Source organism: Megalops cyprinoides, chromosome 5, assembly GCF_013368585.1.
Source record: "Megalops cyprinoides isolate fMegCyp1 chromosome 5, fMegCyp1.pri, whole genome shotgun sequence".
Classification (NCBI taxonomy): domain Eukaryota; kingdom Metazoa; phylum Chordata; class Actinopteri; order Elopiformes; family Megalopidae; genus Megalops; species Megalops cyprinoides.
The window spans coordinates 31,431,900-31,459,242 of record NC_050587.1 but is presented as its reverse complement, the minus strand read 5'-3'; the positions used below and the strand labels follow the sequence as shown (position 1 = coordinate 31,459,242).

Below are 27,343 nucleotides of genomic sequence, written 5' to 3'. Positions count from 1 at the left end.
TCCGGCCAAACAAAAAAAAAAAAGCACTGGAAAGAATTTCAGAAATAGGAAACTAATTGGGAGCAGGTGGTTGGCATCCCATCCACGAAATGCCTGTTGATGTTCCCGTTGTTGTATTTTTTCCCGTCATGCACTCACAGGATTGGTTATCATACACCCCACAACATGACAGCGATGTGGCGCGAACATTCGGTGCTAGGTGGGGCGGCGCTGACAGCTGACGCAACCGCGCAGCATGTGCCGGGGAACAAATCGGTTTTAATTTCACGCGATCAGAACAACCGTTGTCTCTCGTTCGTCACCTCAAACCCCTTTACACACAACCCGGTTTCTTTAATGTCTCAAAATATGTCACTCTTTTGTCTTGTAGCTGCCTGAAACGGAGCCGCTTGCCAAAGGCGGCACGGGTAATGAGCACGGAAAAGGAAGGGGGAGATAAGAACATGGGAAGTCAAAATGGGTAACGACTGAGGTGTGAAAACGTCAAGGAACACTTGATTAAACAGAGCAAAAGGGAATGACGAAGCAAAGAGCTCATCTCTGTTTCGCTTTCTCCTCTCTTTCTCTCTCACTCCCTCTCTCTTTCTCCTCTCTCTCTTTTTCCTTTCTCACTCTCTCTTGCCCTCGTTCTCTCTTTTTCCTCTCTCTCACTCTCTCTTGCCCTCTACCTCTCTTTCACCTTTCTTTGTTTTCCTCTTTCTCTCGCTACTCTCACTCTCTCTTCCTCTCTCTTGCCCTCTCTTTCTCCATCTTGCTCTCTCACTGTCTTGCTCTCTCCCACTCTCTCTTGCCCTCTCCCCCTCTTTCTCCTCTCTCTCTGTCTCATCATCTCTCTCGCTCTCTCTTTCTCGCTCTCTTTCTGGCCTGCATACCATGAGTGAAGAGGGCGGTGTGCAAGAGTCAATTGTGCTCTTGATCGATTTGATTTGCCAGAGCCAAGAAACAGTTAAAGGCAATTAGTTTTAGCCGCAATAAACACAACATGCCTGACAGCTTGATGCAGAGAAATAGAGTGAGAGAGAGGGGGAGAGAGAAAGAGAGAGATCAAGAAAGGGAGAGGAGGAGAGGCGTGAGACATTGTCTGTCTGTCAAATTGGTTTCCTTGCTGTTTACCGACCCGTACAGAGAACAAGCAGCAGGCACCCGAGCTGCAGCAGACGTCTTGCTCTCTGTCCCTTCATCGGTGACAGAGGTGGGTGCGAGCAGAGATTCCAGAGGCACTCCTGGGCTCTTATTACCCAGGGTGTGTCGGGGTGAAGGGGGTTGGGTGGGAGGGGCTAATATTGAAACAGAGGCTGAGGGTAAACAGTGGTAAAGAACAAGGTTTGTAACCCAATGGTAACCCAATGGTTGCTTGCTATGTTCCCAGGTGGGCTACTGCTGTTGTACCATTGAGCAAGGTTCTTAATCTGAATTTTTCCAGTAAATATCCAGCTGTAGAAATGGATTCTGTGTAAGGTTGCTCATGATATGGGTGTCTGCAAAGCAAAGTAGTAAATGCGAATGCAATATTCAGTTCTTAGTGAAAATAAAAACTGCCATCAGTAACATTTATGATGTCATGATGTTGTGGTATTGGGTTGCCTAGTGGTTATGGTACTGGACTTAAAACATGAAGGCTGTTGGTTTGATTCCGAAGGTGGCTGTTGTACCTTTGAGCAAGGTAGCTTACCTGAAGTGTTTCTGTAAGCCTCCAGCTGTTTAACAGGTAAACCAAAATCTAAAAATTTTGTGTCTAAAAGTTGCCCTGGACAAGGATTTCAGTCCAACAAATAAACGATAATTAATGTCTATCATTAGAGCAAGCCCCTCTGACAGGGGAACAAATGATCCTGATTAGAACTCACTCACACTTTGTCACCTTAAACTTGTGATATAGTCATGTACTAATTGTGAACCACAAGTCGTTATTTTGAAGTATTTCCCCCTCATTGAAATGAACAGGTTATTTTTCCTCCTGGCAGTAAATAGCTCGGCTTAACCTTTGGAAGTTTAATATGCGAAGTCATCCATGTCGGTTCTTCTCATTCAAACGCTGATCACAAGGGTTAAAGGTTGTTTCGCGTGTTCCACCACTGCTCCGCACGATTGCCTCTCTGCACTCCCCCCATTGAAGAGAACACCTTTCCGCTGTAAATTAAAGCAATAAGTCCTTAATGTGTTTTTCTCTGGGTTATATATAGTTCATGTGAAGGCAGGCTAACTGACAATGATCACTCCGGGGTGGCATTCCGTAGTTAATTTTTAATCTCTTCCTGCATGTTGCCCTTTTTTGTTAGTCTCATTTCTCGGATTTCTCGTTTTTCTTTCTGACCCGCCCAAGGGAAGATTGGTGGAAGCATTAGAGGAGCATGTTAGTTCAAGAGACGCAATGATGCTAACATTTTTTACAGCCACGCATGACGACGATTACGTATTACAGTCCAGCAAACGTTGGCTAAGTGAATCTGCATAAAGACATTACGAAAGTGTAAGCACATGCGTGCATGCATACGCGCACTTGCATATGTGTGTGTGTGTGTGTGTGTGTGTGTGTGCATGTGATTTGCATCATAACAAAGCTTTTGAGAACAAATGTGTCCCCCACATTCAGCCATGTTTGCTTTACAAACCCGCTTAATCCAGACAGCTCACAACAGCATATTGTTTTTACGTCTGTTGTCGTTACAGCCAGACATTAGCTTGAAACAATGGCTCTCGCTTAGGCGTACAACCACCAGTAACCTTTCAGGGCTCAAACCCCCATCTTGCTATTCCCTCACCACTCCTCTCTGTCACCTCTCCCAATGACACTTTAATGGATCAGACATATGAAGTAAATTTACAGTTAATTAAATTATGAATAATGAATGCAATAGGTATAATGTAATTTTACACACTGCCTTGAAGCTGGCACTCATCATTATTGCTTTTTGCTTTGATGTAAAGGCTGGGCTGTTCTTGATAGTTTCATGAGAACATTCATGAGAACAAGGCATTTATCTAAAAATATTATTTCAATAATAAGCACTGCTTAAATTCTAGAAGTGTAAGTCAAGTAAATGTTTTCTTTCTTAATACAGGAATATATTTGTTCCCAGATTGTCAGGTTTATGATGCCATTAAAGAACAGGAGAAATTTCATTACTTATAGTGTGTGGTGAGGTATGTTCCTTGCTGGGTCTGCACATGTGCTGTACGTGTACCGAGCAGTTAGGTTAGCATGTTATCGGTAGTGACCATACCATATAAAGCTTTCAGTTGGTTGGAAACTGGAGCCTTGATCAAAACATGAATGAAATTTACATAAAATAGTTCAGTTCATAATCCACAGCTGTATGCAGTTAGGAGGACAATGTTTAGTCGAACTGACCAAGCACATGCCATTTCAGCGGACCTCATGAGGCAGATTTATAAACGCTATATGCAGTCAGTCAAAGGCTTTCCCTATTTCATTTTCCCACAGTACCCAAGGAACCTTCTTAAATATGTGTTATAAGCCTGCCGTGATTATGGCAACTCCTCTCTCTACACCTCAGTCCGCATCCTTCCTTCTTTCTCTCCTCTCCCCCACGCCTTCCTCCCCTCCTTCTCACCCTCCTCTCCCTCGCTGTCCCTTCCCTCTGCCTCCCCCTCTCCTCCCCTCACTTCCTCATCCCTTCAGGTCAGTGAAGGGAGAAGGTAGCAGGAAGATGTACTAATTGCAAATTGTGTGATGCAGCCAAGCAGAGGAAACATGACAAATGATCTGGGTTATAAAATACAATAATAAAATAGCATTAGTGTTTTTCCTTAACGGTCAATTTAGCCTGGCTCCTTAGTTTTGCTAATGGCTGTTAGAGGGGAACGGTGGCAGGAGAGAGGATCTCCCTCCCTCTCCGTCTCATCCCCTCTACCTCCCCTTTCTTCCTCTGCCCCTCCCCTCTCATTTTCCCCTCCTTTCTGTCTTTATCTTGCCCTAATCTGGACTTGGTCACGTCATTTTCAAAACAGACATTTTCGTGAGAGAAGGGTTTTAACAATGTAGGTAAAGTTAAACGAGAGCTTCCCAGTGTTTCTAAAATGAAGAGTTGGGACATACAGTTCTTTTAAAACTCTCAGTTTCCTATAAAATTAAAATTGAATGTGCGTTTTACAAATTACAGGCAACACACTGCTGTTTAAAACAAAGCATTTAAACATCGCTCTGTATGCATTAGCACTAGATGGGAATATTTGGTTTAAGTGCTGAATAAGGGAACTGGGTATTAATCGCTACAATGTGTTTTCTTTTCAGTGTCCAAAATGTAGGCTCTGTGATCTTCACAACGTTTAAATATTTAATTGTGGCCTGTTTTTTTTCCAATGGTAGTAAGATAAAGAGCTTTAAAAAGTCTGTCTTTCTCTTGTTCTCTCTCTCTCTCTCTCTCTCTCTCTCTCTCTCTCTCTCTCTGTCATCGCTTTTAATTCACAGCATCTCTGTACCACCAATGAAGCAACACAGTTAAAACCAGGGATGCATCTGAGAAGGAAAGAAAAAGGAGGAAAGCATAGATTGGGGGGTGGGGGGGGGGGGGGTAGTGTTTTTGTGAGAGAAAGGAAAAAAGGGAGAGGGAAAGTGTTTGTGTGTGGCTGAATAGAGAGAATGGAGTGTGCGAGAGTGTGAGGGGATTATAAACATGCCTCGCTTTGATCCTTATTACATTTGTTGATCAATAGTTGTGTCAGCGCCGGCAAATCTTGTTTTACTTCTCACGCTGATGAAACGCGTCTGAGCCCGGGAGGGAGAGAGATGGGCCACGCTGTCGCCATCTTTCTAAATCCTTTAACCTTTATAAATACAGAGATAATCACAGAAACGGTGACAGGGCGGGAGAAATAGAAGGAGAGAGAGAGCAGTGATTCACTGTTGAGATTAGAAACAGGATAATGGAGCGGTTAGCGGTATCGTAACTTCCACTTTGATCGATATCATTAGCTATTTGTTTTGTATGTCATTGTACACTATTTGCTTGCCTGCATGTGCAATCAGTTTTAACACCTTGCTCTGATTAAGTGGCTCTCACAGGCTGTGTCTGTCTTAACAATAATGTCGGCTTGTGAATGCTGTTGCCAGACCTGAAATATGATGAGAATTTTTTTCATTTTCTCGCTCGGGCATCAATTCCGTCAGTTAGCACTTTAGTTACATTAGTTTAACAACACTTCAAAGGGTACAACAGTAAGGAGGTGCCATCGTTGGCAGTTTATGAGATGGCGTTTAGTGTGGCTACCCTTTTCCCCATAAAAATGTGATTAGCTCTTCTCCTCTCTTTTTATTAACATATCATTAACCATTACTGCTCGTCTCTCTAGCATGATGTCATTAATCATGACCTCTCCTCTTTCTACTGTGATGTCATTATCCATGGCTGGCTGTCTCTTGAATATGATGTCATTAGCCACGGCTACCCCTCTCTGTAATATGGTGTCATTAACAATGGCTGCCCCTCTTGATGGTAAGATGCATTAGCTCTGGCTGTCCCTCTTGCTGATAAAATGCTATTAGCCATGGCTGGCCCTCACTCTAGTATGATGTCATTAATCTTGTCTGTTCCTCTCTCAAGCAAGATGTCATTAGCCACAGCTGTGACTCTCTGGCCTGGCAAAATGTCATTCAGCACGGCTATTTTCCTGTCCCAGGACATGGACAGATCACCGCTCATCTGAGATGCCTTTCCATCTCTCCTCCTCCCCTTGTTTTTCTTCCTTTCCTCTGCACTATAAACAGGGGGGCATTCAATTCTGGTACAATTTTTTTAGCTAATGTGAGTGATAGTCAAGCTCTTGATTAATATTTTCTTCAATTTTTAATTGAAATTAAAGGTCAAAGCACTGTAGTGGGTTGCTTAATTGCCCCTCCATGTGTTGCTGTCCTTCACTCTTTTCCTTTCTGCCCACCAATTCTTTCATTACACTTAAGGTTCGTTTGCAACTTGACATTCAAAAATCCTTTCTGATGGTGTGCTGACATATGTGTATGTGCGTGCAGGGTGTGAGTATGTGTGTGTGAGTGTGTGTGTGTGTGTGTGTGTGTGTATGTGTGTGTGCATGTGACAGATTCATACAGACAGGTCTCACCTACAGTTCACCTCTGTTTTTAACTCCCAAATACCCTCCCTCCCTTTCCCCTGTCACACCCCCTTTGCTCTAAATTGTCCATTGGCAACCTTCCGTTTCTTCCGCTCCATCAGAAATCACTCAATACTCCAAAGCATCAGACACTTTGCAGACCGACGTGTCCCACATCTCTGCATCCCGTCATCTTTATTTAGCTTTTTAATCCACTTCCTCCGCACATCAGAGGAGAGCTTTTAGCTAAAAGCCTCTTCTGCTCTATGAATATACACACACACACACACACAACTGAGCACACACGCACACTTACACACACGCGTGCACACACACACACACACACACACACACACACACACAATGTCCACGTACTCACACATGCACACACACATGTGCACATACTCACACATGCGCATGCACATTCACGCACATGCAAGCAAGAATAAGCAGTAAGACTTGGGTAGCACCACAGAATGGAGAGGTACTTTCTGTTGTGCTCAGAGAGTTACACTTTTAAAAGTTTGTTCTAACCTGATCTCCAGAAGTCAGGTCTGCACTTGACAAGTTTGCGCAGTGCCTTTTATTCTGGATTCTGAATATCAAGCTTCTATGACATAAGAATTTCTATGACTGTTATCGATAGGACTTATTTTGGTTACAGAACTCCATTTCCCAGCAAGGTTAACATAAACCTTAAGTGTTAACATGGCATTTAAACATACTTTTCTATGATTCCCAGTGCAATGCAACTATAAGTATAAAAGTAATATAGCATATTAGAAAAAGCAAGAGGAATCTGAAATGTGGAAACATGATAAGTGGTAATTGAGCACTTTTTGAACAGGCAAAATGTGGCTGTTTCATCTATGGGGAACCACTTGGTGAATGTTGCCCTGGGGAGTCTTGAGGTGATGTAGTGTCGCTAGCCAGCTACTGTAGTTACTAGACTTTCGACATTCAATCAGCCCATTCAAAATCCCCAACTGTGTCGTGATAAAACCAAGTAGGTGTCTTTCAAATTAGAAAAGCTGACAAATAAAAGGGTAATGCCTGACGACAGCGGCTGAATGGTGTGACTACTGTCAAATCGAATATCAGTTTACCTCTGTCAGTCAAGAATTAAGAAAATTCTTAATTCAATCCTATGTGTGTATTCATTCATAGGGGATGATAAAATCATTGTTTTTTTATTAATCTCCATATACCACAGCAAAATATACATCAATTGAGGACTGACATCATTTTTTCATTCAAATCACCACCTTTCATATTTTCTTTTGCAGTTGCAACACATCAGTGCTGGGTAAATGAATCTAACATGTACCCTGCTCTGGATCCACTGAACTAGAGAGTACGGCATTGCCGGATGCCTCTGGCCATTTATGAGACCCTGCATTTCAACAAGCTTCAGCATCGCTTTTGATCAAACACCCAGGGCCAAAGAACCTGTATCTGAGCAGATCTGAACGTCATCGCTTTGTCCTTTGAGGTTTGTGAGATTGCGTCTGAGGCTACGCAAACATGCTAACAACAGGTTCATGTGAGATCAGGCTGTATCGTTCGAGGATGCTTTGTACATTCACATTCTCCCCTCAAAATCTCCCTCTACCTCCACCTACATTTATTTTTGCCTTTAACATTCATCCCCTTGACCTCTGTTGTCCCTCTCCGTCCCTCAGCAGTTCTTTCTGGGCACATCCTTTGCTATTTTCCACTTGATCGGTTGTCACACAGTGTGTGCTTATGTGTGCGTGTTTGTCTCTGCACACGCATGTGTCCGCGTATACGCGAAAGAGTCAACAAGCTCATTGGCCATAGGCTCTGAGCCATGATTGATGGCCACGTCTGGTCCCGCCCCTTTCCCTGCCGGCCTCTGATTGACGGCCACTGTCTGTGATCCTTGATCCCGACACATGGTGAGATTTCAATAATCCCCAGATGAAGGTGAGCAGCCCGTCAGAAGGGGGACGGCTTGTCTCATCAAACACTCCTCGAGCCGATGGTGACAGCGTGGAGGTGTTTGCGCCGTTAAAAACTGCGTCACTGCTGCTGTACGGCAGCAGCCAGCGGGAAAATACAACCCCGACTGAGAGGAATCCATAGGCGTATCACATAAAACACAAAAAACGAGGTAATGTCCGTCCCTTAGATTTAGATGTGACGTAACTCACCCCATAGTATCCTCTCATTGAGACCAAAGGAGTGACACAGAGACCAGGAGCACAGGATGAGCCTCTGCCATCTCTTATTTTGCTCTTTCTCTTCTTTCTTGCAAAGGTCACCCCGAATACCACTGGTGTCCGGCAGCGTTTTTCCAACGTGAACTCTGGAGGAGAATGAACACGGAGGTGTAAACAGCCTCCAAAATGACCTTGTAGACACGCTTATGTGTATTTTTTATCATCGCTCGATGATACAATAAAAAATTCCTACGATGTCGATTTTATGGAAAACGCGTCTTAACGGCTGCTACAAATTTCATGTCCTTGCTCTTGAACTCACCTGTGAGGACACAGCTGTCTGCTGGCTGCTGGCTGCTGCCTGCTTTTACAGGGGCGCCCCTTCATTTTCAGGGCAGTGGACCGTGTGCTGGTGGAATTGCACTGGTGAGCCCCCCCATTATGTCCACTTTCGGCACATTGCTCCCTCATAAGAAGCCCCCCCCCTTGCAATATCACAATATGAGAGGGCTAGCTTTTCAGCCTATGAGATAAGATTTTAAAAGGATCTAAGCAAGGATCGCAACGGAGGAAGGTTGTGACAAAATGTTTTAACCTCCTTTTGTGAATGCCTGCTAATTAGTATATTCTCAGCCCCAAGTGAGATACAGTTGTCACATTAGTCATATATGCAATTATTAGCCTGATTAGAAGGCATTGTTTGTTCAACAGCAATACCTCTGACCCTGAAGAATAGCTGGGTTATTTATGGAATGTGAAGAGGAAATTTAACAGAGGAATAGTGTTTGGCTGAAACAAAACGAGAGAAAGGGTGGAAAACAGCAGAAAAGAGGTGAAATGAGGCGTGGGATCTGCCGGAAGGAAAAGAGGAACGTGGGCCGAAAGTGTGTCAGAGTTTATCTTCAGATGCTGTACAATCATGCAAATTGACTAGAGAGGGCCCAAATCTAAATCCATTACTTTCTGTGTTCCCTTGCAATTATTATCTCTGTTGTGCATTGTATAGGTGTAGCAGCGCTTTCAGCGAAATTAGTAATTCATACTCATTATTTCAGAAGCAAATGCACTAATTGGCACTAATGTAAGACAAAAGGCTATGTGCATTTTTAGATTCTACAATAACTCATTTAGTGTCTTGGTTATGCTCTCTATATTTATGGTATGTTGTGTACTAATTATGCTGCGTATATTTTTAAGGAGCAGAGCTTGTAATTCAGAGGTTGCTGGTTCAATTCGTTTTTTTGCGTAGTGCTGTGGTACCCTTGGGCAGGGTACTTAATCTGAATTGCCTCAGCAATCATCCAGCTATATAAATGGAGAATATGTACCAGTTGAAAGCTATGTAGGTCATTCTGGATAAGAGCATTTTTTAAGCAACTGTAATGTAATATGTAATGATGATTTAGTAGTTACCTCTCAAAGTCTATGAGAGTTTCTGTGTTCAGTCATGTCCACATAAAAAAAATCTCAGTACTTTGAAGTTAACATAGGTGTGAAATTTCAGCTTGTTCTGTTCAGTAGCACATTTATTTAGCCAGAGTTTGATTCAAGGAAGTACTGTATGACCTGTGATCTTTGTGGAGAAGGAAACACAGGGAACTATTGTAGAACCGTTGTAGAACCGTTGTAACCGTTGTATTCTCCTTCAGTTTTACAATGTGACTAAATCTTTGATAATATTTTCTTATAATGGGCACAGGTGATTAATGTGTCCATACAACATAAAGACTGGTGGATCTGCTTCTACTCTAAATCAATGTTCACAAAAAAGTTGGCAGCATGTAATGTAAGAGGAGAAAAATGCTAAAGGAGTCATGCACATGGAGTTAAAGGGGAAGGATTCAAACTGGTCTCACAGCCTTTGTGTAGCTGTCCTGTGACATTCCTGAAACCAAACAGTGCCCAGCAAAGGAAGGACTACTATGCCTTCTGACTTTTGACAAATTCCTTCAGACTGATATAAACTGTAGGAAAACTGTACCACAGGTACAGTTTTACAGGCTGGAAAAGCCAAAATGCATTGGCAGCTAGAGAGCAAGCCAGCAAGTGTTTAAGCCTCAAAGTGACATTGTGGTGAGCGGGGTCTTTACTGAGGTTGAGAGATCGCTTCCCCGGGCCAGGAACCACACCCAAGTGTCCCTCTCTGCAACGCTGTGACATCATCATTACCACTTTGCTGAAATACCAGATCCTCAGAGGAGCTACCAAACCTCCTAACGATCTTTCCCTGTCTGGCAAGCAGCACAATCACCCCACTCCTGTACATTTCCCACAATGCATTCCAGCCAACAGCACTTCATTTGCAAGATTATATGGCTCCTTTAAATTCATTAGATGACAGAAATTGGTTGGGAGACCAGGCCGAGAGCCTCCTGCCTTGAATGTAGAGCCCTGAGCCCTAAAGGAAAGGCGTCTTTTAATCAAAGTTTTTTTTAATTTAAGCTTGTAACCTCTCCGCGCAGATCCAATCATGGATGAATGTTCACATATGCCACAGAATTCGACGACGGGATAGTAATTGCGATTCCATTTGAATTCAGGGTGCATATACGAACATACCCCTTGAGGACTACTCTAAGGTGTGAAAGGATGGGGAGAAGGCAGAATGTGGAAGAAGAAAAAAATGATTGATGATGAAGTAGCACATCTTACCATGCACTGCATTTTCAATGTCCTGGCAGCCTTCAATGTCTCGTGATCATTATTTTTTTTTCCCCCCACACAGAACAAAATTATGCTGTTTACGTCTTCACGCCTGAATGATAAGTTGTTGAAAGAGAGCTAATCCCGAATTAATTATTGAAAGAACTGAAATGACAAACTTACACTTTTAAGTGGCTATCAAAATGCGTGCTGCATGTAACAGTCAGACAGGATATGTAGACGGAATGTTAAACACGTGTTTCTGCATTCTCTTGTTTGTTGTTAAAGATATACGTTATGGTGTGACAAAGGGCAGGGCTGCTAACGAGAGGTTGCTGGTTTGATTCCTTGGTGAGTGCTGTGGCACCCTTTGGCAAGTGGCTTGACCTGAATTATTTCAGCAATTATCCTGCTGTATAAATGGATACTGCAAAAAAAAAAATCTGCTATGGAAATGCAATATAACTATATTGCTTTTCACAGCCCAGGACCAAAAAACACAACCTGACATGCATTTATTCATTCAAGGGAAGATATATGGCCTCTTCCTGTCTTTTTGCAAAGGTACTGGCACAAGTCGTATGCTGTAAGTATAGTGTACCGCGGTGTACCAAGCTGGTTTGGTTCCACAGTTTCAAGCACTCCCACGAGTCTGGGGGCTCCAAAGGAACAGAGGCTAGATTTCCGTGGTATATTTTTTTACTGCTCTACCTAACACATCTTGTTCTGTTATGACATGAATCATATTGTGACATTTTAAAATCATTTTAAAATAGCTGTGAAAGGAAATTTTGCGTAACCTGAACGGATGTTCTTTTTGGAGAAAATGTATATTTTGCTCCATTTCATACGTACGTATGAAATTATGTAACTTGAGTAATGAAATAGACATGCTGACTTACGAAGGCAGGGATATCCATGAAGTAGAGCTGACTGGTGTCACACCCACTCCCAGTCAGCCAGCTCAGCCACGCCCACTTCAGCCCCGGCTCAACCACACTCACTCATCAAGCGCACCTGTGACTCGTTCCTCAATCAAGTCCTAGCTACATAAGGACCCAGTTTCTGTTGCCTCATTGTGAGGTATTGCTTGTTGTAACACTACCAAGCCTGCTCTCTGCCATTCTGACTTTTGACTGCCGTGTTTGACCCTCGCCTGTTCTTTGGACCTTGCTTGTGTTTATTGGATCTGGTTGTGTTCTGCTGCTTCCCGTGACTGACCCGTTTTGTCCCTGACTACGTTTTTGTCTGCTGCGATTAAAAATTATTGACCGCACTTGGATCCCAGTCTGTTTTCATTACAACCGGTCCCCTGAGCCAACAGCTTACAATGAGACTCCTTGTAAGCCATCCTTCTATTGCCATCCCCAGGTAGGAAACCCTTTTGCTCATCTGCTGATATTTGCATGACGCTCAAATTGAGGGAGCCAGAACTGCTAACCCTGAAGTGGTTTTAAAACATCGTGGAGGGTGTTTTGCAATAAAAAAGGACATTATGGCTAGTCTTCTGCTAGGAGACAATCTCCAGGAGCCAGCGAGTTGGGACTGAGAGCCAGAAGTCTTCAGAATGAAGACTTAGAAAAATGCAGCGGCATGAACACCCATGTGATGAACGAGTGCCTCTGGGTATTACCACAAAAACGGAGAGATTGAATAAGAGATCAGATCAAAAGTAACAAAACTGTCACGTTGAGCTGCTCTCACTAACTGCAACAGACTGTGTGGATGTTACATCTACCCAAGGATTTCGTCCACGTGTTTGACATTCCGTCATATTCAAACAGTACACTGAAAGGTGTCCGTGAAGATCAGAAATGCAACTTAGTATCATTCATGGCATGGTGACAGCTTGAATAAAACTTGTTTTTCTTACTCAAATTACTACAATATATGGGCTATATTGTACTAGTGTCTGAGTGGTGGAGTGTTGAAAGCAAGCAGACATGACATACTTGTCAGGTCTAAGAAGGTTGTGCTTATTGTCCTGATAAACAGTCTAAAGTCTTTGTAGACCACAGTAATGCAAAAAGAGCCTAACAAATAAATAAGACTGCTAACATTGATAAGATGAAACTGAATAATGGTCTCTTGGGTAACATTGTAAGTTTAAATGGTATATCCTAAGTGGTATATCCTAACTATTGATAATTATCCTTCATACCCAAGACTGACCTCCCTAGAGCTTGTTCACTATGTTACTCAAAGCTGATTAATAGCAAACATGTTCTGTTTGGAATATTGAGCGCAAGGGGTCAATGTGTTAGAGAGAAATTGCATTAGTAGATCCAAATGTTGCTAAGGAGGATTCTGTTATATTTATAATCGCTGAGTGAAGAATTATGGTGCAAATTTGTGAACTGCCTTTTGTTTTATTGGTCTTACAAAAAAGAGAGAGCTTCTTTTTGGTTTCAACATAAAACCAAAGTCATAAACTATTATTTGATACTATAATAGTATTTAGAACAACGTGAGCATTGACAATTTTAAACCCTGATTGCGACTACTGTCTAGTGACAAGTTGGTTGGTAAGACAACGATGATTGGTAATCATTGATGGGTAAAAATGTATAAAGTTTGTAAAAATTGTTTTGTTTTTCAAAGTTTTTTCTTATGAAAAGCTTTTTTTTATGGAAATGCTGACCAACTGAAGTCAACCCCCAGGCAATGCTGCTGTAGACATGGCATTAACTGTTGTTTCCTAACCCTTGTCATCATTACCGGTTCTTGCAAGTAAATAATTGCTTAAGTGTTGCTGTGCTGTGTGACCTCGTTTTACATATTTCCTCCTTAGCATCTTTGCCATGGCGGAAAATTCTACTGTGTAGTTTTTAGGCATTTTAAACAGCTATTAGGAAAAATGCAAAATTTAATAGGTGTGCCTGCAGATACGGCCCTTGAAAATACACAATCTTCTAATCTCTTTCATTTGCATTTACCTCCTCATTTTAATAAAATACTTATCGATATATTAGCGGAAACAAATTTTTTCTATAAGTCTATTATTCACATTTTGTGGAATAACTCTGTAACGTCCCCTTTGAAGCAAGAGTTTTGCTTGAAAGTCTAACCACTTCATGCTGCTATCACAAATCAATGTCTTTTTATCCAGGAGTTCCTCTCTCTTGCTTCTCTTTCCCTCTGCTCTATCACAACCATGATGCCCTTGATTTCTACAGAAGATTGATTTTTTCCAGCACTGTGGTGTAGAGTTAACAGCAATCCCATCTTTGACTGCATGAACAGAGAGTATCATCAGAGGCCAAAAAGGCTTTGAAAATAGAACCGTCCCGATACAGTCATTAATGTTCAGAATCAGTCAAGAAATCATCAGGAAAGTGCATGCTCGAACATGAGCATATTGCTGTATCTAAACCCGGATGAAAACCATGTTACAGGCAGATGAAGGAAATCCCTGATCTCCAGTCAGCTTCGTGAAGGAGCCATGTTATTCTTATCCCCTCTCGTGTCGCGGTTTGTGATTCTGGGATCAGCTGTTTGTTATACGGACAGCTGCGCTGAGTCTGTGGGGGCCCGAGAGTGCTGACTGTGTTTTACCGGGCTCTTAAACAATAGGCTCAGTATCGCTCGTTCAGGCTCAGAGGGGGGGGGGGGGTGCCTGGGAAAGGGGGGAAGGCGGGAGTTAGATGAAAGCGCAGGTTTAGATTAGACAGATATAATTTATTAGTAGTAACAAGATGTCAGACTCCATGATTTGCCGGGGAAACTTCTTACTCTGCATTCCTTCCTGGTGTGGATGAGCTCCCATCCCCATTTATATTGATGAACCAGAGTTTCAGTGATGGAACTTTCACTTCAACAATTTGCAGCTCTAAAAAGAATGGTCAGCATAAAGCGCGGAGAGTCTAATATCTTGTGGCTTGTAATAGAAGATCTGCTTACTTAATTCTAACAGTGGACACGCATAGAATAGCGCTAACAACCGTTCATCATGCTTTCCAGTCCTGCCTGCTCATGAATATTCACAGGGAGTGGCCATCACTGGAACTCTTTAATTAAGACAGGAAGCAGCGCAGTGTCTGGGGTCTTGCTCATGATTATCAGCCTCTCTGTTTGATGTACAGCATCTATTTAGAAGACTGTTTTTTTTTCTCTTCTCTGGTTATAAAAGTAAAAGAGCTGGTGTACTGGGGGCTAAAGCCCAAAGTCAGCATCGCTGTGCTTGAAAATTGATCCTGGTGGAGTTGAAAGGCAAGGGGTGAGTGATACGCACTAGTGGCTGAAGGGAGTCCAGTAATTGCAGGACATCTCATTTGACTCGTTAGTCAGTTATGATTTCTCTTTTCATTTGCTGACACAAATACTATATGTTTTTGTGTACAATTTTTTTTTCTAAATAGTGGAGCTGCTTCCAGGAGCAAAGATTAGTATCATATATAATGATACCATTAACAGGGTGACATCCTTCCACCTTTTAATTTCATACCAACCTCCTTTTGGTAGACCATTGCTCTGTGTGATTCCTGCTGGGTCGTGGTGTGCGGTCAGGTCCAAGTATTGACGTAAGTGTGGGCAAAAGTCGGATGCAGGCATGGCAGGCGGAGACAGAGAGGAAGAGGGGGAGTGAGAGAGAGAGAGAGAGAGATGATAAAGAGGGGTGAGGCAGGAGACACACCTTCAGAGGAGCAGCAGCTGTTCTGTTGCAGTTCCAGCGTAATGAAATTGCATCAGAATAAATTTCCTCCCGCCCCTGACCTCGCCGCGATCAATAAACACATACGCATTCACACACCCTGCATTTCCTCATTCCTGCTCTCACTCTCTCTGCCTGTCACTGTCCTGGGCTTGCAGCTCATCAAAGCTACGGTCCTACCACACCCCACCCCCCCCCCCCCCCCCAACCCTCTTCCTCCTGCAAATACAGGAACGCATACAATAAAATTGCAGCAGTACCTTATAGTGGGAGGTTTTTTCAATTTGTGCTCTCCATAAGTGTTGGGTTCTCTCAAATGGAACTTCTGAGGCCATCGCCATTTTGTCTTGTAATAAGTATCCATTTGGTGTAGTTTCCTCTGCAAAGTTTCACACACGCAAAAAATGAAAAGGTTTTTCAAAGTCTTATAAAATCTTCCTTTTGCATTATCAACCCCGGGAACCCTGAAATGTTCCGCACAGAAACTGTAATTTTTTTCCCCCCTCACAGAGGCCTTTGCTCTTTAATGTCCTCTGTACGGAATCTTAAGTCTTGTCTCACGCTGCTGTAACCGCAGTCCATTGGAATGCCCCGCCATGCCAAGTAGATACCAGTGGGATCCAGTGTGCCTGTAATTGAAAAGGTGGGCTGTCTGACCTGCATGCAGAGTTGACAATCCCTGGGCCACTGTCTGTCTTCAGTAAGATTAAAACGACCCCTTTGCACCCTCCCCCACCCCCCCCTACATACACACAAGTGATGAAGGAGGGAAAGAGAGGAAGGGGAGAAGAGAGATGATGGACAAGGGGAGATGGACAGGGAGAGAGAGAGAGAGAGAGAGAGAGAGAGAGAGAGAGATGAGAGCAGAGTGAGGGGGAGATGAGTCTGAGAGAGGTGGGATGAAGGTAAAGATGTGAAGAAAATAAAAAAATGATGAAATGACGAAGAAATATTCAGTGTTAATGACGTAGACCATGTTAACATTTTACCTGTCCTGTGTAGTACTGAATACAGCAAACTTGATTTCAACACTTGTGTGGGTTAAAAACAAATGATACCTTTTAGGTTTATTCTAACATAAAGTGCAGTTAAGGGGAAAACGAAAGAGGAAAAAAATCAATTTTCATTTCTTTGAATAATGCTGTCTCACCTTTACGATCTGACTTCTGAAAGCTCATCAGAATGACTCATTTAAACGTGGGCTTGGATCAAAAAAACTAAAAGTCGTTTTGACGTGGTTGCTGAAGTTACAGTTTGTGTGGCTGGAGCGGAATTCTTTTTCTTTTTTTTTTCTAGAGAGTGGCACAGCAGATATTGAGGTGGGCGTTGGTGCGGCTTGTACCGTTCCTGTGGCTACCCTCTGCATTTTCACGCTCTCCTTAACACCCCCTCTCTCATGCATGCCCCCGGCCCCGCCCTTGTCCACAGAAAGGGGGGCCGTGTTTATTACCTTGAAATCACAAACCCTTTCATGTGCAAATGGAGGCCTGCATCATCAGATAAGAGCAACACAAACAGGCTCCGGCATTTTCATTTCAAAGGGGGAAGCTATTAAAAGATAAATGACACGTTACAAAGTTCAGGTGTTTAAAAAATTATTTAGATGTCCCGCTAATTGTTCTTTGTGATGCTGTTTATGAAGTGTCACAAGATCGGTATTCTCATGTGATTAGTTAAATGTTCTGAAGCCAGAGTATAATGTTTTAAAATGTGTTTGACCTGAGTGACGTTGTATCTTTGCATGAGGGTTTATTACATATGTTATTGAGATTTTATAGGTATTTGGTACATTTGTTATAGAGCATTTATAAGGCTTTGCAGATCAGTATGCTTAAAATGTAGAGTAAGGGTTGGGTTTTACCCAAGTGTACATGCTCTAAACTGGGTCTGATTTGGTTTGATAAGAGGAAAAGAAAACAGCTGCTTTGGGGCAAAAGAAGAGCAGGCTGAAGTGTGAATCAGAGAATCAGATCAGAGAAGTTTAAGTCCCCAACATGATGCTCATTCTCATTTTATTCCTCAAGATGTAAATTCATCCATAAATGCATAAATACACGGGAACACCGAGTTCCCGGATAATCGGCTTACAGATCAGCGGCAGAGATTAGCCGCCGCGAGGACGGTGCGCGAAGCCTGCGCCGCTCGTGTGAGTGGACAATGGGACTCACGGTGAGAGAGACACGCGGGCGCGGCGTGACGCGTGCGTGTGTATACACGCCTGGCGTGCATGCGCGGGAGAGGGGAAGAAGCACAAACAAAACCGCTTCGAAGAAAGAGAGGAGGTTGAGAAAAGCGCAGAGAAAAGGAGACACCGAAAGGTGTGCGGACGACAGGAAGTGACTTGAACCTGAGAGCTGTGAGCGGGATGTTTGTGCCGTCGGGGAGCAGGGCTCCTGACGGTTACGTCCTCTGACAGACTAAAGCGGCGGTGCTCGGACCCCCGTCAACTCCTACCTTTTTTTCGGTACTTTGCCTAACTCCCTTCTCTCTTCCTTTTTAGGGATTAAAATAAACCGTAGGCCCAGAAGGAGGGACACAGAGCCGTAGCGGCTAGGGAGACCGAAACAAAGGGGAGCCAGAGCGCAGGGAGGAAGGGAGCGCCAATGATCTCGTGTTTTGAGATCTGGTCCCGTCTCTTCGGGCGCGGTATTGAGATAATTAGGACTTGGAGGTGGACAGTTCCCCCCTGGGTGGATCTGCCTTGCTCACTGTCGGCTACTGTGTGTGTTGATTGGCGGTGGGTGGGGGGGGGGGGGGTGATTTATCACGGAGAGGGATAAGTTGTAAACAGAGGAGATGTCACTGGGGGAATCCAGTGAGTGCAGGAAAGAGACTGAGGAAGTGGATGATTTCTTCAAAGCTTTCTCTGTTTTAAAGGCTGGCATTCCCGGACTTGCCCAAGTGTTTTTCAGGGGGTCAGGCTCTGGGATCGATTATGTCCTGCAAAGCACATGCCCCATCTGTGAAGAAAATGACATGTCATATTGGCAGACAGCCTGGAGGGAATGGGGGATGGGGGTGGTTCTTGGGAGAGGGGCAGTCATTTTTCCCAGCCCACGTACTGACACCAATCTAACAGAAAGTGACTAAGCCATTGCTCATGTGCTTGCTCAGACCTGGGTGTGCATGCGTATCTGTGCGGTGTGTTTGCACACACAGGAGTGTGTCCCCTTTGTGCTTGCGTGCGTGGGTGTGTGCGCACGGTGGGGGGGGACCTGTGTGAGGTGAATTTAAAGCGTTCCAGAACTTTCTGCATCACCACCATTCTCTTGAAAAGCCCAGCTCCTGCTGTTAAGTTAATTTCCCTCCACGGAGAACCGGCGCTGCCGCAGCAAGCGAGCGGCGCCTGAAAAGAGGGCCGTGCCTTTATCTCTGCGTCTCGTCGGTGATGAGGAACTCTCTCCTAAACCCCCCCCCCCACCTAACTAGGCCACTGCATCCTCAGCAAGAACAGTAGCAAAGTCATAAAAAAAAAAACTGCGGGGGAGAATAAAACTCCCAACTAATAGTACAACTGCTGACAAAATGCGCCAACGAGCAAATATTGTCCGTACAAGCCTTTCCTTTATTTTAAGAGCTCTTTAATTATTCATGGCATCTAAACTGAGCCGTGCTGCCCTCTGTGAGAGCAGAGTTCTGGAGTGGGAGGCTGGGATCTACCTGTTAACTCCTGCCTCCTAGCAGTATGTCTCTCCCAGCTCCCAGCTCTCAGCATCAGGGTCTGATGCGAAATCTCTCTCCTTTCTTCTCTTCTCTCTCTCTTTTTCACTACCTCTCATGGCAACCCTAACCTTTCCCCTTCTCCCCTCCCCTCCCCTCAGTGTGGAACACGACTTCAGGCTCCAGGAGGGACAGTTCACCCGCGCCTGGAGGATCACCGAGGCCTCTGACTCGGACCACAGCTCCCCCCAGACGGCAGGGCCCACGCCGCCCCCGGCCCCACGCCGCGAGGACTCACCCCTGCCTGCTCGACCCCACCACGCTGCCAAGAAGAGCAGGAGGAAGTGCTTCTGGTTCTTGTGAACCCCGCCCCATCCCGCCCACAGCCCTGGTGTCTGCCGCTGGTAAGGCGGCAGGGGGGGACGGGGGCGGGGTTAGAAGGACACAGCCATTAGCGCTCACGCCCTCTGCGGGACTGTGAGTGACTGCCATACCCAGAGGAACGAGGAGAGAAACAGACAGAAAAGGGGGGGGGGGGCTGGAGGAAAGAAGTGGAGGGGGGGGGGCAAGCAGGGAGAAGATGAGCGTGAAGAGGAGGAAGGAGGGAGAGGGATGAAGAAGGGAGAGATGGGAGGGGAGAAGAGCTGCGAAGGAAACCGAGGACAGTTGAAGAAAGAGTAAGAACAAGACGGAGAGATGGAGGACAGAAAGAGATGAGTGATGGGAGAGGAGGGCAAGAGTGCAAACGGAGAAAGGAGGCAGAGGATTGGACAGAGGAAGGGGAGCATCACAAGTGTCCATCATCATCATGGAGATATGAGGGTCAGAACACCAGCTTTTATACTTTTCAAAAGACCTTTCGGAAATGGGTTATTACTACGGTTATTTCAAACTTTTGAAACGGTGAATAAATGAAATACACACAAACACGCAAAACATATGCTGACGGACAAAGAGTTATTATGTGAATCATTGAGAAAAATTCTTGAACAAAAATTGTACATAATAGAGAATTCTACTGTTTGTGAATGCTATATTTCAGAAACCATGTACCGCTCTATAAAATATTTTACTACACAGCTCTGGTGTTTTTCTCTTTATCGGGATGGTTTTACATGGGCAGAGTGACCTGTAATGATTGGGTGTGAACTGCAGCTGTAATTCCAGATCTAGGGGAGATTTCGCCTTCATTCCCACCCAGCTGTATAAACAGATAATTTCAAATTCAAGCCGTATAATTTCCCTTGGATAAGGGGATCGGTTAAATGAACAGATAGAGTAGCTGAATTTTGGGAAAGGTAGAAAAAAAAGAGAAAAGGATACATAATTTTCTTGGTCCTTTTCAGTTTTTGGTGTTTATTGTAAAAGCACGTAGCAATGCAATTACCCAATTTATTTCCCCTAATGCACCCTGATTTGCACTTAGCGGTTTCAGGAGTCCTCGTGTGCATCAGAAAAAGTAGATGCCTTTTGGTGGAATATTTAAACACCCCCCCCCCCCAAACCTGACACACCTCAGCAGATGTTTCAGAGCAAGCTCCTCACCGCCGGAGTGAGGGACGGAGAGGACGGTGCAGACGAGTGTGTGCTGCCGCCGTTACAGTCTCTCCCCCTCTCCCCTGTGGGAGCGTGTAGAGGTGTCAGTCATTAGCCCAACACACAGCACTCACTGTAATCCTGAAGATGGTACAAAATTACCAAAGTGAGTAGCTGAGCTGCAGAGGGAGAGGGAGAGAAAAGAGAGAGGGAGGGGGAAAGAGAGAGAGAAGAGAGGAGGCATGCTTTTGCAAAAGATGGGTGGAAAAAGTGGAAAGGATAAAAAAAAGCGCTCATTAGAGCAGATCAATGAACGTAAAACCTTTACTGTGGGGAATTTCACTGTGGTTTAAAAGCTGATGTTGGGTAAGAATGAGGTGGATGTGCAGCAGGCTAGCAGGAGAGAGGGAAGTGTCGGACCACTGGAGGGGCTCAGCTCCATGCCTGTGGGTCTGTGGGGGCACTCGTAATTCATCATGTGTGGGTCACAAGTCTGACCCCAGCCATGAGCTGGGCAATCCGACACTAATCAATCAATCCATCAAAGTATATGTGCCATAGCACATTTTGCAATTGCATCTTAAAATGTAATGGTACTCAAGAGGATATGTTTTCAAGGCAGAAATACTACTACTACTACTACTAATAATAATAATAACAATTATAATAACCAGCAGAATAGGAAACAAACAGTGGCATAGAAATAAATTAAGGCTTCTAATTGGATATGCATTCAATATATAAATCTAGAGACGGTTAGGTGGCTTGAGGAATGTTTTTTGGATTGTGTTGTGTGCTGTGGGTAAGGGCTACCCATCTGAACAGTGACCAGGGATGCTGGGAACTTCCTGTCCAATGAAGGCCCCGGGATTCCAATCTGGGAACGCAGGGTGGGCCAGTGATGCTTTTTGTGGCAATCAGGTTGCCATGGAAAGCTCTACGTCACACCACATTTCACCTGATCGATACCCAAAACTCTAACCCTGACCTTGAGACTCCACACAGCCTGCTGTAGTTCCCATCTGGTGCTCGCTGAATGAATGAATTAAAATTAACAACGGCAAAAAGAGTAGGCGGGTGTATGGATGCATGATTGTACGACTGAGTGACTTAATGAATGAACAAACAAACAAACTAACTGTGTTCATCAGGGAGCATTTTTTTTCCAGAAGTAATTTCATTAAAAGCAGAAAAAATATGAAAAACACACAGCGCCACTCCCCAAAGAAAAAAAAAAACATCAATATTAATAGAATGTTGCTATAGACAAAATCAAGCAGGCAGAGATTACACAATTACGCATCAAAATTCAAATCCTCTGCTCTGGCATAGCTGAGTCTGGTATTGGTCCCATCAAGGAGGATGGGTCTTTTGTGAGGTGAACGTTCCAGCACGGTAAAAAGCTGACGAGGCACAGAGAGGAGCAGTTAGAGGATATTTCCTTGATGCGTTCACACTCCCTCTTTCAGCTGTGCAGATCGCTACAGGCCATATGTGAGGCGCGGTCATAACGTGAAACAATAAAAATCTTCACAAGCCGGGGGGAAACTCCTTTGAACAGACAGTGAACAAAAGGACGAAAGGCATGAAATGGCTGTGAGGGAAGACTGCTCTTCTCTGGGCTTTAAAGTTAAAGCCACGTTAGCATTTTTAACATGGATCACTGAGATATCCACCAGGATATCTGGCCTGCTTCCTGTTTAAGCATTCACTGCAGGAAGCTCACGCCCCCCACCGTTCTGCTATGATTTCTTATGCCATCAGCTACACCTTCCCTTAATAAAGCCGGAAACAGAACCAAAGCAATTCTAACAATTTTAATATGTTTTCGATTGCCGGTAACTGCTCAGAATTTGCGCCGAGATGCGGCTGCGTCGAGATTTTTATTAGGTATGCTGTCTGAGGATCATCTTTAATGTTTCCCTCCACCTCCCGTTGCCCTCAAGGGGAGGAACTGACCAAGCGCAGACATCGCCTGTGGTAATAACAAGTGTTTCTGGATGAGACACGGATAACTTGCTTGCATATGCTCTGTACTCACCTCAGAGCACTTTTACACATTGCGTGAGATGCATTTAATCAGTGTATATGCCCCGAACATATATGTTGTGTGGGATAACAGTATATATAAAGGAGAGCTTAGGCTTCAGACAGAACCCCTTCCCCCCTGAGGGTGACATAATAATTTTCTTTATTGCCCCTCACACATTTTGTCATTACATCAGTAATATGTCCCCCTCTCCCTCCCCATATATAGCCAATCAGCTTTATCGTTCTTAACACCATGTAGTAGCCTGAAGCAAAATGGCGACAAGGCGACAGGGAAGCTATTACGGTATGTTTCCACGTGAAACAAACCGCCCTGGCTCTCTGCGCTGCTAAATGAATTTCCAGACAACAAAATGCATGCGAGCTGTTTATTGAAACGAGATGTAACAGAGTTGTGGAGCATAGCATGGGCGCAGTTAGTGACATTTGCAAATGTCCCCTACACAACACCCCCCCCCCCCCCCCCTACTCCCAACCCACCCCCCCTTCTGAATATCCTGGCCAGCATACCTGAATGACTTGCACGAGTGGCCAGAGAAGAGGGCTTTCAGCTCACGGCTTGCCTGGAAAGGTGAAGGTGCTAAGGGGTTTTGTGCAGTTTGAGAGTACGGCAGGGTTTGGTTGACTGAGTTAATGATTGTCAGAAAACATTTCTCCTGCACCACCATCCAAAACTCAATTCAGCATTTAACAATTATGGCATCTTCCCATATTCAGAAATGAAGGTTAATGCAAGCTGTCAGATAAATCATAATCATACCTCAATATTTCAGGCAGGGGCAAAGTTCAAGCTGAATGCATTTAAACATGAGGGAAATTGCAGCCAACTAATCAGATAATTAGTTATGAAAATGTTTTATTTTGCATATTGTTGCTTCAGCCTATATAGGTTTCACGCTTTCATAATTGAATGTAAGAGATTGTGACCTCTCCTGTCTCTTATAATAATGGGAGAGGCCAATCTTCATTGATCTGAACAATTTAGCATGTGTATTTGTATTGTTCATGTGGCTTGAGCCGATACAATACAAGCCATGGAGGTCAGCATTCATTTTAATAGGTTTTTTCCATGCTGTGCTGATTTTCAAAATGTACATATTTCAGTGACTCAGTTGAAATGACAATCTGAGGAGGAAAAAGAAGAAGGAAGAAGAAGGAAGAATAAGGAGAGGAAGATTCCAGGAAGGCTGACATCCACAACTGTTCATACAGTTTAATAAGATTTTTGACAATTGCTTTGCCAAAATCTGTAATTCTTTGAGCTTTAATCGTTAGATCCAGCATTACATACAGTATGTATCTAAACTGCAAAAGAATTTTATATGCAACTACCATTGCTCAGGCTGAGAAAAGTCACTCAGTGTCAGTCTTGAACATGCTCCACTTTTAAAACATTTAATAAAAATTTGAATGTAAATGCTTCTCAAGCTCTCACTGGATGGGGTGCACCTCAGCTTCCCCCAAATTCCACGGGACTCAGAGGGCAAGGAAATCAAAAATGATCAGCATTACTTATCGGAGTCACATCTAAATGTACGGCAGTGCAAGGAGTCACAGGGGAACGGTGAATAATACATTCAAAATCCCTCTTTAAAAATGACCTGCAGAGAGTCAGGGTTGGCTCCAGCACACAGGGTGCTTTTAATAAAATATGAGTTAAATTCTCCCTGGTCACCTCCTTTCTAATGGTGAAAAAAAAAACGTTTTACGTTGTACAAGCAAATAAACCGGCACTAATACAAGGCCAACATGGCGCTTGTCTGGAAAATAAATACTGCAACCATGAGACAGAGAGAGAGGGAAAGAGAAGGGGGGAGAGGGAGAGAGAGAGACAGACACATTTCTCTCCTCTCTCCATTCTTCCTCTCCTGTTGAATCAATTCAGGCCTCAAGCAATGACAAAGCAGGAGTCTCCTGATAAACTCCTGACAAGGTACAGCACTAAGAAGATAAAACTCTGGCTCTCCTGCGAACACACACACACACACACACACACACATACACTTCTCTCTCAAAATATACACTGACATACACACCATATACCCACACACACGCAAGCACACACACACATAAACATGCAAATACTCAGCCCTCCCAAATACACACGCACTCACTCACTCACTCACTCACACAAACACACAGGCACACACACAAGTATACAGACACACATGTACAAATATACACACACCCTACCTCTTCTAAAATATGCCCATGTATTCACACGCACACACACACACTGGGAAAGAGAGAAAACAAGACAAAAAAACCCTGAGATCAAAGGCAGCCTTTAGCCACTGCAGCAGAAAACACAGATCCATCCTGTCCATTTAAATTAAACATGCTGCTCCTGGGTCAGCACACACACCATGGGCAGCGCTGATTATTAACAATTCAGCAGTGAGGGTCACTCTAATATTTTATGCCTGGAGAATGTTAATCGCACTGTTTTGCATGGCCGTAGGGACAAAACCTGCGGCTCACGGGAGAGTCCCTCACCTGTCCTGTTGGTCTTTTGGACTCAGCTGTCACACTACCAGCGCTGTACGTGGTAAAGCCCTGCCACACATCCCCAGTGAGAGAGGGAGCTGGACCTTGCCCCGTTCTGTCTGGTAACAGGGAAACAGAGTCACAACAATACTCATTTTGAAACACTCCTCCCACAGACACCCTTGTCTTGTGTTTTTTTTTTTTTTTTTATTCCCTCCCCTCCCGTTTTTCTTTGTGTCCCTTTTTTTTTTTGCAAAAGATTAATAGGGACATAAATCATAGCTGGCAGTCCAGTAAAATCCAAGCCCCAGCCTTGGAAAGGAAAGCATGTAAAATTAAGAGTTGCAGAGGACCCCCATAAATCTCTGCACCTCTCTCTCAGTCTTTCTCTCTCTCTCTCTCTCTCTCTCTCTCTCTCTCTATCTCTCATGTGAGCAGAGGTGTCCGACAGGGTGTGGCGTGTGCCGGCCCCTGGCCCGGATTCGCCGCCGGCCGTAGCCACACCATAGAGGAAGGCCTCGCTCCAGCGCTCTGTCCTCCATCACTTCCTTATTCCTCCCTCTCCATCCTGACAGTCGTCCTTTTCTCTCTCCTCCTGTCCTCTCACGCTGGTGATATTTCACACTCCGCATTGCTTTCAGGAATGGCATGCATTAATGGATCTGTGGAGAACGGCATCATTCCCTCCCTCACCTGCCTCTGTGTCTGTTGGTCAGCATGCTCTCCACCCAGCAGAATGCTTGTTTCTACAAGCTTTGAAGGGAATACTGGACAGTCAGTTTAAATGAGGTGTGTGATAATAGCTTTGAAAAAATGAATAAAATATGTATTTACACTGCAGCATCTTTTTCTTAAAGGCAGCATACCAAAATTGCCAGACATCTGAAGTGTATATTGGGAAGGTTTTATGAGCGTTACGTGTTATAAAGACGGTTATGTGGCATGCATTTTAAATAGAGCATTACCCGATGTGCATTACAAAATTATTTTCGGAGTCCAAAAATACAGCTTTCTCTGTAATTATTATGTGGGGAAGCAAAAGCATATGGTAATTTTCAGCTGTGCCTGTGCAAATATCTGCAAAACACCTGGACAGGGCTTGGAACAAAAGCTCTGACCAACATGCAGTTCTGCAAAACATTTAGTCATATTCTTAAACTGATTCACACTCATTTAACCATCTTGTTCATATCCCTATTTTATTCATGTTATTTATAGCCCATGCTCGTATAGCCCTATTCTTTTTCTTATTTCCCATCTTTTCTCTTTCTTACTCTGAGCTTCGGAGAGATTCAAACACATACGGGCACTCTGCCTCTGAGCCTCAGTGGGTCCTGTCTTGTCCCGGTCCCAGAGCCTTTCGTAAAAAGCTCATTACTATCAATCAGGGCTGAGGGGGGGCTGTTGGGAAGGCACGGAGGAAATCGATTGTGCATGCAGGGGAAAGCAGGTGACGCAAAGGGTAGCCCATGGATATTCCCCATGAATGGTCACTCATCTGAGTGCATGGGAGGAGTGGAGCCGGGACATGTGGATGTCCTGCAGCTTCTCTGACATATTCTTCAGTCTTTCTCTCTCTGTCTCTCTTTCACGTATCTCCCCCTTCTCTCTATCGTTTTCTCACTCTCTCTCTCACTCTTTGTCTCGTCCTCACTCTCTCTCTTTACATCCTCCTCTGTCTCACTCTGTCTTCCTCTCTTTCTTTCTCACACACACATACACAACCCCCCCCCTTTTATTTCTCTTGGTCTTCCTCCCATTTCTCTCTTTCTCTCTCTCAGGGCCTTTCTTCCTCTCTCTTACACAGCTTCTCTTCCCCATTTATTTCTCTCTCTCTCTCGCTCTCCTGCTCTCATCTCTTTCCCTTCCTTTATCTTATCCTCTCACACACACACAATCTCTTTTCACTTTATCTGCGCGTCTCTGGCTTTCTGTTCTCCTCTCCCTCTGTCTCCCATTCTCCCCTGTACCATCACTCCCTCTCCCTCTCCCTCTCCCTCTCTCTCTGCACTGATCCCCCCTCCGGCTCCTCAGTGGTGCATTGACAGATGCGGTCCGTGTGTCG

The 27,343-nt window shown here is 44.2% G+C and overlaps 1 protein-coding gene across 1 annotated transcript in view; it reads left to right on the top strand.

The window, feature by feature from the left end:
- Positions 1-19,720, top strand: part of LOC118777417 (proline-rich protein 36) — a 72,334-nt gene extending 52,614 nt beyond the window's left edge. The window contains exon 4 of the mRNA XM_036528287.1: positions 19,368-19,720. Within this exon, the coding sequence (XP_036384180.1) occupies positions 19,368-19,569 (202 nt within the window). The 3' untranslated portion in view covers positions 19,570-19,720. The remainder of the gene's footprint in view (positions 1-19,367) is intronic.
- Positions 19,721-27,343: the final 7,623 nt, after the last annotated feature.